This window comes from Carassius carassius, chromosome 3 (assembly GCF_963082965.1).
Source record: "Carassius carassius chromosome 3, fCarCar2.1, whole genome shotgun sequence".
Lineage (NCBI taxonomy): Eukaryota > Metazoa > Chordata > Actinopteri > Cypriniformes > Cyprinidae > Carassius > Carassius carassius.
Genome location: NC_081757.1, coordinates 14,339,221 through 14,351,580, shown reverse-complemented (window position 1 = coordinate 14,351,580; position 12,360 = coordinate 14,339,221). Strand labels below are relative to the sequence as shown.

At 41.5% G+C, this 12,360-nt stretch overlaps 1 protein-coding gene across 1 annotated transcript in view; it reads right to left on the bottom strand.

Moving 5' to 3' along the window:
• The window catches only part of fam189a1 (family with sequence similarity 189 member A1), a 109,799-nt gene that overhangs the window by 12,342 nt on the left and 85,097 nt on the right, over nucleotides 1-12,360 (bottom strand). Inside the window, exons 3-4 of the mRNA XM_059530112.1 lie at nucleotides 5,484-5,594; nucleotides 2,375-2,506 (exon numbers count right to left, since the gene is read on the bottom strand). Of these exons, the coding sequence (XP_059386095.1) occupies nucleotides 2,375-2,506; nucleotides 5,484-5,594 (243 nt within the window). The remainder of the gene's footprint in view (nucleotides 1-2,374; nucleotides 2,507-5,483; nucleotides 5,595-12,360) is intronic.

The following is a 12,360-nucleotide window of genomic DNA, read 5'->3' as shown; positions in this document are numbered from 1 at the left end:
TTAACCCATCCAAAGTGCACACACACAGAGCAGTGGGCAGCCATTTATGCTGTGTTACCCGGGGAGCAGTTGGGGGTTTGGTGTCTTGCTCAAGGGCACCTCAGTCGTGGTAATGCCGCCCCGAGATTCAAACCAACAACCCTAGGGTTAGGAATCAAACTCTCTAACCACTAGGCCACGACTTCCCATAATACAAGTTTGCCATTCTCTTTGTGTGTGATATTTTTATAATTCGGCAATGTGAAAGGCTGGATGAGGATGGATGAGTCATTAAAATAAAGAAGAAAAACTAACGTAAATGAAAATTAGGAATGTGGCATTGACAACTAACTGAAAGAAAAAAGTTTAAGTTGAAGTAGTAAAATAACTCAGATTAAAAGTTTAACAAAAATAAAGCTTAATAGAAATATATATAAAAACAAATAAAAATGACAAAAGCACAACAAAATTATTCAAATTTAAGCTAAATTGAAATATTATAATAGCATGTAATTATACTGAAATAACAAAGATATGATCTATTTTTACTTTAATTCATGCAGGAAATTATGTGTAACCAGCTATGATCACTCTCAGCAAGATAAAGCTAGTTTCACTGTAATTTATACTGTTGCATTAATCAGCACACTTAAAAAAATACAAATCATCTGAACTGATACATTACGTTTATGAAGGCACAAAACCACAAAGACTTACAAATACACCATCTGTACAGATAAAGAAGACTTACAGTGTATTTTGCTAAATAAGAAATGATGAAAACATGTAAAGAAGCATTTATAAGCAAGTATTTACAAGCACGTGTTTTTCTTGATTTCATAAAGAGTGGCAATTGCTTTGTATAAGCAAATCTGTGGAAGCCTCATATTACCACGAACCATTTTAAAAGCTGCCAAATGCGCCGGGATCATGGCTAGCATGAGTGAATTGCTTAGACACTGGAAAGGGAACCAGCAGCGAGCGCTAATTGAAGATGCATAACTAATGATGACTGAGTCTCATCTGCATATTAGAGAGAGACCTACAGTGCAAAACGAAGAGACGTGTCCAATAAGGCAGACGTTTGCGGGATGGCATGTAATTCTTGCTCTGCTAAATGGTTCAAATACTCTCTTAAAGTCAAACGAAAAAGTGTTTGAAAATGGGGAAATCCCTGGAGGAACCAAGCAAATGTGCATGGGAGTAGAGCCAAAAAAATACTTCTCCAGGCTATAAGTATTATGTTTTACAAATGCATTTCTTAAAAGTATAATACAAAAATTATTGGTGCTCAAAAACAACAGTAAGGTCTCTATATATACTATAAGAATACCACAATACCACAAAAAACAAAATACAAAAACATAATCAAAAACTGTAGGATAGCAATGCGAGCCATGTTAATTTACTAAATGAACACTACATATTCATAACACTAAAGGCACTTTACATCCAAGGTGACTTACAGTGCCGTTTCTGCAGGGACAATACCTTTGGTTTGACTTTGGGTTAAGTGCTTGCCTACAGATATAATGGTGCCAGAGAAGATTGAGGTCTTAAGACCTCTTCTAGTTTTACATCATCCCTACCTGGGTCTGAACCTGCAGATTTTTACTATAAACACAGATTACTACCAAATCTCTTCTTTTACTCTACAGTGCAATCCATTGTGTTTCTGCTCTCTGTTATTTAGAGTGTGTATACAGTTCTTAATTACATACAGTGTACACTACCGTTCAAACACTTGGGGTCAGTCAGAAAATATTTTTATAGTATTAAACTGATCAATTGTGACAATAAAGATATTTATAATGTTACAAAAGGTTTATATTACAAATAAACACTGTTCTTTTATTTTTATGATAATGTACAGTACAGTCCCTAAGAAGGCTCCTTAATTGTCAAACTGTTGTCTATATAAACTTCTCCTTTTAAGGAATATTACTGAGGGGTACTAGACAGTTTTCTCAAGTGGCACTACCATTTGATTTATTCTTAAAGACTTTTATTGATAATGAAAGTTGTTAATCTGGTTAAGATTAGATATTTTCAAACAACATATGCATGCTTTCAAATCTAATGAAGATGCAAAAAACATTGTGTATCATCAAAATGATGAAATAACCATCATTTACATGTCTAATGTATTTAATTGTCCTCATTTACTTGTCTAATCAAATATTCATTAGAAAATTAGAAAAATAATTAGAATGTAATTAGTAATTAGAATGTAAAAAAAATCTTAATACTGGAATATCAAATTGATAGAAGAGGCTATAAAAGAATGTACAGAAAATTAGCTGGCTATTTTGACGAGGTTCTGAAATCATTTCCAAACATCATTTCTCATCTCATTTACTAGATACCAGGATTTAACAAACACACACAAGGATACCTTCAGGCGGAGACGTATGGTGTTGCAGTCCCTCAGCGGGTTAAGTTTAAGTGTATCTCCCAGATTATTACAGGTGGATCTCAGGTGCTCGAACTCACAGCAGACACACACACCATCACTGTCAAATTTGATCTGCAGAAGGACAGAAACAAGCTGATGTCAGTTTCATGCAAGTCAAATGTTTATTTCTGCATAAAATGGACAATAAATTGTGTGAATGCTCAAGGAGAAAACAAACACGTAGACAGGGCAAGCCAGAGACAATAGTAACACACTAAATTCCTTCCATCACAAGAACGATACAGTGATGACACTTGTTCAGCAGACGTGAAATATTGTTCCCTGTCTGCCTGAGAGAAGCAGGATCATATTACCCCTTGAGAAATTGTCAACAAAAACTAATTTTGTGGTACGTCCAAATTCTTCTGCTGTCTTGATGCCACTGAATTTAAACTTGATGGTTAAAAGTTATCATAAATGACAGACAGCTGGCAGCTAGCAGACAGGGTCATATTTATATAATACACAAATTAAATTCAAATCTTTTTCAGTGGGAACACTTTTAACAATTCTTTTACACAAAAAGTAGCTGCATAATTGTGAAAGCTTAATGTATTTAAAAAAGTCTCCCACATTAATAAGTCTCGTACATTTTTAAACCTAACGGCATTATCCCAGTCATACTAATGTTTGTTAAGAAAGATCTTAATAAATCCCATACTTGGAGGTCCAGCATTATAAATGCTTTTTGTGTTAGACTGAAACGAAGTCGCCATTTGACCTATATTGCACAAAAGCAATGTGTGAACTTTGTAAGCAGGGGTTAATTGAATCGGGGAAACAACTTCATTAATATTTCAGTCGTGGCAGGATCATGTCTCTGAGGAGGCGAATGTTCAGTAGGCAGAGAGGAGAGATGCTTAATCCAACATGCTGATCCCTATATCAGGTGGAGAAGAGACTGTCTTTAGCCTGGTCTGAACCTGTAGACAAAGGGAGGGATAATTACCTGACCTGTTTTTGCACAACGGCACATAGGTGAGAAATGCCATTGGGTTCTCAATGTCATGTTTCCATGACGACAGGTGATTAAGACAGTGTTTTGTTTCTGTCCAATTATGGAGAATTACTGGAGGAGTATGAAGGGCCTGTTTAAGGAGAGGACAATAGAAGGATCTCCATGTTCTTAATTCTTATTAATTTTTTTAATTAGTATCTTGTGAGACAAACTGCCCACTTTAGATTGAGTGAGACTTCTAATGCCTGGTGAAATATAATCAGCACTGGCTTCCGCTTGCTTAAAGAGAAAAGAAAAGAGCCATAAAATCAATATATAAATAAATAAATTGGATAAAAATTTGACCATTTACCACTGATTTCACATACCACAAAATGTCACAATTGAAGCATATTTTCATTGCTAGGAGAAAAAGTGAGGTCATTTATATTTGATTACATGAACGTTTGATTTCATATAAACCACAGTGAGTTCTTCACCGTAGACAAAATGATTGAAATCACCTGAATATTTCATCTGTATGACATATTCAGTCTACTGAGCTCATGCCACATTGTGACGTGTGTGTTCATTCCTTTGTAAGATGAATCATTACAGTATTTCAGCTTCAGTTTCAAAGAGCCATCAACACTTTCACAGTGCATTCATCTCAAAAACATCTGATCATTATTTATAAAGCAAGGTTTTTATTTTATTTATTTTATTATGAAAGTGTGTTCCAGCTGACTGCCCACTACACAAGACAGTTATTTAACATTATTTAAATATTTAACTCACTGCTGAATCACTCAATTCAAAACTTTTAAATAGCCTTGCCATTAAGCTGGCTTTTCATGTTTTAATAAATATAAACATAGACTGCTTTCAGAACAAATTTAAAGCCTCCATCTATAAACTGAAAACCAGTCATGCATTTAATTGTGTTTGAAACAAACAAATAAGAATTACCTGGTAATTAATGTACTGTATGCAGAAATATGGATGTCGGATAATTAATAACTGTAAGATCATCAGCTATACTCCATCACTTGTTTCAGATATAAAAATCCTAAGAACACACATGTAATGTTAATTTGCCTCCAGTTCTGAAAACTGTAACTCATCTGATCATTCAGTTATTTATTGCTTCCACACCAGGCAGATGAATGGCCTTATAGCTGTCCAGATCTGGGGGAAGCTGTGCTGAGCTGTTCTGCTGCGCTGGGCCAGCACTGAACCCACTGTAGAGCTGATAAATCAACCCCAATAGAAAACACAACAAAGACTGACTGCTGTATTAATCTCCTTTATAAGCCTTCGTTCAAAGAGCACAATGGGCAGCACACAAACAAACTGTGCCATTCACTGAGGATATTCCTTAGTATCAAAAACAACAATTTAGAGCTAATATGAAAAAAAAAGGGGGAAATGAACTTTTTTCATATTTAAGCTTTACAATTTACAGGCAATTTACAGCTTTTATATTGAAGAACACGGAATCTATATAATCTCAGTCCACGATACTGTACATTCAGTATGTATTCTCATATTCTAACAACATTTTAGAGTATGTTCCTCTCTTGCAAAGGCAAAAGTGACCTCATGACAGGACCTCAAGGCTAATATATGTGATGATCACCCACTCCCATTCACTCAGCTGCTGCACTTTCAATCACAGGAGGACAGAATCTCTCCCCAGACAATTGATGATTATGAATTTTTTTCCCCCTAGAAAACCCCTGTGAGCTTCAGCAGCCGATCAGACAGACGTTTTATTGAGGACAAAGGTGGTGGGTGTTAATATTTATATCTGCTCCAACAGAATATTACAGGACGTACAAAATGGGTCCCGACAGACATTCTCTCGGCCTCTGCGACTGGTTGTTGAGCTAATTTACTGAGATCTTGACAAGGGCATCGTGTTAATGAATGATGCTCCTGGGAGCTATAATTGCTCAATGGATTGATTCTTTAGTGACAGGCTAGTTTTGAGTAGCAGAGAAAACGACACAGGTTTAGGACAAAGCTATTTTCACTAAGCTATTTTGGATATAAAGAGTCTATGAGGTTTACTTTACAACAAAGAAGTGATTTCAGACATGGCTCTCTCACCAGCTGACAGTCCTCCAGAGAGTTGACCAACTGGGCATTCTGACAGGAAAGGATGGCTCCTGCGAGGTTCAGCATCACACACACAGCAGACAACAGCATGAAGAAAGTAATCTGTGGAGAAAGGAAAGGAACAGACTGTCAGTTTCAGAGGTTACAGTGGTATATTAAGCCTACTAATAAACAAAAAACAGTAGGAAGTCTTCGCGGAAGGATTCCACTTAAAGGGTTCCCACACTGGCCAAAAAAAGTCCATGAATTGTAATATTTTTTGGAAACTGTGATGGTTCAGTATTCTTTGATGAATAGAAAACACAAAAGATCAGCATATATTTGAAATAATTTATAATTGTCTTTTTTGTATTTTGTCTGAAATAATTGTCCTTACGGTTTTCTACAATTTAATGCATGCTTTCAAAAAACATATCTCCAAAATTTTGAACAGTATTGTATATCATGTATACAAGATATTAATGATACAACTCCTTCTATTACTACTAATAATAATATGTTTGTCACGATCATTAGATGGAGTGCCCATGAGCTTCAGTAGAGGGCACTCCACTCAGGACCATTCCACCCATCAACCACCAGATGTCACTTGGACACTAGCACCTCTCATACTGTTGCACCACACCCGAACTACATTACCCATGAGTCACTACATCACAATCACCCTGCCACACCTGCACCTCATTTACACACACACATAAAAGCAGCACACTCACTCTCACTCACTGTGAAGTCTTGTTTAGCCAGTCTGACATTTCCGAGCATTTTTCCCTGTGTTTGTTATTCCTGTGTTTTGACCTTTGGACTGTGTATTCTGACTCTGTTTCTCTGCTGCCTGTCCCGATCTCTCCTTGTTTCTGGTTACGATTCTGGTTATCCCTGACGCCATTCCTGATCTCTGCCTGTATGACCATTCTGTTTAATAAATGCTGCATATGGATCCGAACGCCTCCGACTCCTTGTTACAGAAGACTTCGCCATACCAGGATCCAGCACCCCAGTATCCCCTTGTCACTGAGGTATGTATGACCATTCTGTTTAATAAATGCTGCATATGGATCCGAACGCCTCCGACTCCTTGTTACAGAAGACTTCGCCATACCAGGATCCAGCACCCCAGTATCCCCTTGTCACTGAGGTATCGGTTCCTGTTTCAATGTCAGCATATCACCAAACCAGCCTAACCACAGATCCAGTTGACCTGCTGTTAGATCTAAAGCAAGGAGATCGATCTATTGAGGACTATGTTCAACCTGTGAATTGGTTTATCGAGTTCCTCTAGACGATGAAGTCTTGTTTAAGGATTTATTCCGTTTTGGACTCAATGAACCAGTAAAATCATGGTTACCTAGAAGGGAGTTTAATTGCAGCTTAAGGGACATAATGGACTTTGCACTCTTGCTATGTGGTTCTCCTTTCACTGTGGGAGAGGCAGAGGACTTTAAAGCCCCAAAACCGCTGCACAAGATGGCCGCCAGCTAGGGCTGTGACGGTGGCTGATTTTTACCACCGCGGTAGTCATGGACCAACAACCGCCGGTGGCGCGGTGTTTGAAAAAAACGTTTAACGTATTCAAATTATTTTACGTAGGGGCGGGGATGGCCACCCACTCACAACTGCTGCTTCTGTCACTTTTTCTCATGACAAGAAGTGAATTTATTCAGTCGCAGACTCGCAGAATGACTGAACAGGAAACGTTTCAGACACGCGCTCCACTTCACTTTATTATCAGGTGCAAGTTAAGCGAGTGCGGAAGGTCCTGTGCTCAAAGGCGGTGCGTGCTTCCTTTGTGCATATCCTTTCATATCAAACTGCGAAATAAACTATATGCAAGCAGTGTCGTGGTCAGTTAATTCATGGAATTACCAAAAAAGGTGATTAAAGCTGACTTAAACTGTGCATGCATGTAATATATTTTATATATATTATATACAGGATATATTTATATGTATGCACGTCTAGAAATCAGCCCAGCACTGTCTCACTCATCTAACACATCCTATTTAACTCGTCAGTTCGTGTTTATTTGAGCACTTCTGTCAGTGAACACCGCCTGCAAAACACTAAAATAAATATCAAAGAAATAATGTTTATTTAGGCTACAAGAAAGTAGCCTAAATAAGAAAGTTAAATACACCCTGTCTAACGGACGCGAGCAATGCAGCACAACAAAATACTCATTATAATCAGTGATGCTACACTGGATGTAGCACAATATGACATGATAAATCCCCGTCCGGTCTGTGATGTAGGCTACTGACACAGAGTTCAAATGTCCTGTATAGATACTAGACAGACTAAACCTGTCGCAACGCGGTTGTGTTGCGTCCGGTTAACTTTTCCGCCACCAAGCAAGCTCAGTAACTCCTCATCTGTCCGCGCTCTCTTTGAAATAGGAATCGTTGCCATATTTCTTGTTACCATCTTTTATTTATCGCGGTCTCGTTTGTATTTGGCCAGTTTGGAGAAAGCCTCACCAAACCTTACCAGCCAGTGTTTGCGATCACGAGAACTTGTGCAAACGCTGATGGGTGACATGAATGCAGATGACTCCAGATCGGCGATGTGGTATTTGCTTTCCCAACAAGATCCATCGCCCAACACTAAATTAATTTGCTGAATGTATAAACTGTATTTTCCCGCGCTCAAATCTGCCAATCTAAAGGAAACGCTGTGTTTGAGGTAATTTTTTAATTACCATAGATTTAGAATTTGCAACTATTACAGTTATTACACTTATATACAAAACTTTGTATTATGTTTGTGACGACACGTGCACTACCGCCGGTGGCAGTAGACAACCGCGGTAGCAACCGACCACCGCGGTGACGCGGTTGTCACGGCAACCGTCACAGCCCTACCGCCAGCCCAGCGCCGCAGCACAAGATGGCCGCCAGCCCAGCGCCGCTGCACAAGATGGCAGCCTCAGTTGAATTTCCAGAGTCAAGTCAGGTCCCCGTCGACTTTCCAGAGTCAGGTCAAGTCTCCACTGACCATCCAGAACAAGGTCAGGTCACCATTAACACCCAAGAGTCAAGTGAAACAACAGTTAAACTTTATGAGTCAAGTCAGGTCCCTGTTGATTTCCCAGAGTCTAGTCAGGTCACTGTTGATCAGGTCACTGTTGACCATCCAGAGTCAGGTCAAGTCTTCGCTGACCATCCAGAGTCAGGGTTAGTTACCTTTGACCTTCCAGAGTTAGGGCTAGTTCCTGTTGACCTTCCAAAGTCGAGTCAGGTGCTCGTGGACCCTCCAGAGTCAGGGTTAGTCACCGTGGACCCTCCAGAGTCAGGGTTAGTCACCGTCGACCTTCTTGAGTCGCAAGGAGATCTATTGACTCTGGAAGGTCACCGTCGACCTTCCAGAGTCAGGGTTAGTAAACGTCGACCTTCCAGAGTCAGGGTTAGTCAACGTCAACCTTCCAGAGTCAGGGTTAGTCACCGTCGACCTTCCAGAGTCAGGGTTAGTTCCTGTTGGCCTTCCAGAGTCGAGTCAGGTGACCGTTGAATTTTCAGAGTTGAGTCAGGTTCCGGTTGACCCTCCAGAGTCGAGTCAGGTGCTCGTGGACCCTCCAGAGTCAGGGCTAGTCACCGTTGACCTTCCGGAGTCAGGGTTAGTCACCATTGACCTTCCAGAATTAGGGCTAGTTACCATGGACTTTCCAGAGCCAAGGCTAGTCACCTTTGACCTTTCAGAGTCAAGTCACCGGTGATCTTCAAGGACAGAGTCAAGTCACCGGTGATCTTCAAGGACAGAGTCAAGTCACCGGTGATCTTCATGAGCAAAGTCAAGTCCTCAACGATCTTCATGAGCAAAGTCAAGTCACCATTAACCTCCGTGAAATAAGTCAAGTCACAGTTGATCCTCAGGAACCAAGTCAAGTCACCAACGATCTTCATGAGCAAAGTCAAGTCACCAACGATCTTCATGAGCAAAGTCAAGTCACCAACGATCTTCATGAGCAAAGTCAAGTCACCAACGATCTTCATGAGCAAAGTCAAGTCACCATTAACCTCCGTGAACGAAGTCAAGTCACAGTTGATCTTCATGAGCACAGTCAAGTCACCAACGATCTTCATGAACTAAGTCAAGTCACAGTTGATCTTCATGAACCCAATCAAATCACTACAGATCTACCAGAGCCTCGTCACATCTCAGCCGAACTCCCAGAGCCTCGTCACATCTCAGAGCTCTCGTCCTATCCTGTCACGGCCAGGGAGGCCGTCAATGAGCTCTCATTCATTCCGGTCAGGGCTACGGAGACCATCCACCAACTCTCTGTCTGTCCTGTCATGGCCACGGAGGTCCTCCATGAACTTACCGCCTGCCCTGTAATGGCCACGGAGGCCAGCTGTCATCTCATCACGGCCACGGAGGCTGCTATTAACCTGTTAATGTTCTCTGTTTCAGTCCCACCTGAGCAGACTTGCTCTCCTGTGCCATCGACTCCACTGTGGTGGTCCTCTGCTCCGCCCTGGTGGGCTTCTGTCCCGTCTGCTCGGCTGTGGTGGTCCTCTGCACCGCCCTGGTGGGCTTCTGTCCCGTCTTCTCAGCTGTGGTGGTCCTCTGCTCCGCCCTGGTGGGCTTCTGTCCCATCTTCTCGGCTGTGGTGGTCCTCTACTCCTCCCTGGTGGGCTCCAGCTCCACCTGCTCCACTCTGGTGGGCTCCCACTCCCCCTGCTCTGCCTTGGTGGACCCTTGTTCCCGAGTTAGGCCCATGGCGGGCTCCTGTTCCCGAGTTAAGCCCATGGCGGGCCCCTGTTTCCTATGTCAGGCCCAGGAGGGGCTCCTGTTTTCCTGGGTTAGGCCCAGGAAGGGCTCCAGTTCCTACCACTGCACTTCCTCATGGACCTGGCCCTCCATCCCTCCCCCTGTTCCGCCTCCGCTCCACCGCCCTCCTAGATTGTTTTGAGCATCTGGAAGCCGCTCCTTTGGGGGGGGGGGGGGTTAGGGGGGCGGCTATGTCACGGTCATTAGCTGGAGTGCCCATGAGCTTCAGTAGAGGGTACTCCACTCAGGACCCATCCACCCATCAACCACCAGATGTCACTTGGACACTAGCACCTCTCATACTGTTGCACCACACCCAAACTACATTACCCGTGAGTCACTGCATCACAATCAGCCTGCTGCACCTCATTCATCAGCCAATTTCCTTGCCACACCTGCACCTCATTTACACACACACAAACGCAGCACACTTACTCTCACTCACTGTGAAGTCTTGTTTAGCCAGTCTGACATTTCAGAGCATTTTTCCCTGTGTTTGCTATTCCTGTGTTTTGACCTTTGGACTGTGTATTCCGACTCTGATTCTCAGCTGCCTGTCCCGATCTCTGCTTGTTTTTGGTTACGATTCTGGTTATCCCTGACACACCTGACGCCATTCCTGATCTCTGCCTGTATGACCATTCTGTTTAATAAATGCTGCATATGGATCCGAACGCCTCCGACTCCTTGTTACAATGTTGAAGCATGTAAGAATTGTTTTAACTTTTAGAGATTTTACTTTTCTACTTTTGGTAATTAGAAAATTCCCTTATTATTTGAGGTTTTCCATGTACACAATATATGTGCAAAGATCTCTCTCTTTATCTTTCACATGTTGTTCTCTTTTTTTTTTAGACTATGTGATTTGTAAGATATTTTACAAAGTGTTGTTTTTTTTTTCAAATGTAACCATTGTGCAGAATGGAATAATCATTACCTGAGTCTGTTTAGATTATCAGACCAAAAAATAAACCAATTGTGGACTAAGGGACTAGGAGCATGAAAGATCGAATGTGATCGATCCGAACTATTCATCCATGGGGAAAGCTAAAGGAACAGATGTGACTAATAATTAAAGCACTCAATAATCAATCATTTCAACCAAAACAATTAACGTTGCTCTCACCATCTGAGCCCAGACTCATTACTGTGAGAGACGGCCCCTAACAGCTCACATGAATAAATGAATAACACAAGCCCACTTCAGAGCAAAAGGCTATTTTTCTCAGGGTGTTGATATACTACCTCTTCCACAATTCCTCGGTAGACCACGCTGATACATGGTCAGTGACATATGGTCAGCTAGAGAAACTGATCTTTGCGTAATTCCCCCACCCCACATCCTATCAATGCGGCCCCATGCAGCTTGAAGGATCTTGAGCGTGGTCATTTTTTCTCTTTTTGCACCACTGGCAGAACCACAACTTCTGGTTCCTCTCCCCCAACTCACTTTTAAAAACTCTTCTCTTTATTTCTCAGCTGACACTTCTGGGATTACAGTCCTGAAGGATGAAATACGTTAAACATTCTGGCTGCTTCAAATCAAAGTCTGTGTGCAAGAAAATGAGTTTAAAGCTGTCAGGTCTACCCTGGGTTACAGACTAGTACACTGAGCCATATATCAAGAGTAGCCTTACCTCCCCAACACAGTGATTTACTAATGAGAACCTCTACCTGACGGGACATTAACCTTGCAATACCAGACATGTCAGCAAAGAGAGAGTGAATGGAGCTGAAAGTGAAAGTTGGACAGTCGTTTCAAGTCTATCACACAGACACAGATTGACACTTACGATATGTGGGAGGGCTGGAGTGAGGGACGCTGGGAGATGTGAATGTGATAAGTGTTTTTCAGGCTACCAGCAAACTGGAAGATTAAGAGACTGATGTACGAGGAGGTTCACAAGCATCCTGGGGCTGTGAGGGTCCTTGGCTCAGTCGCACAGGAGCCTCATGCTTGATTTCCTCCATACTTAATAAAGTGCAGACATTGTAGAGATGACAGTGGTGATCCATTGCAGCTGAATGACTGAACTAGGTTGTGTTCTATCTTGTAGACCAAAGGACACTGAAAGGTTACGAGCTCAGAGAGGAAACG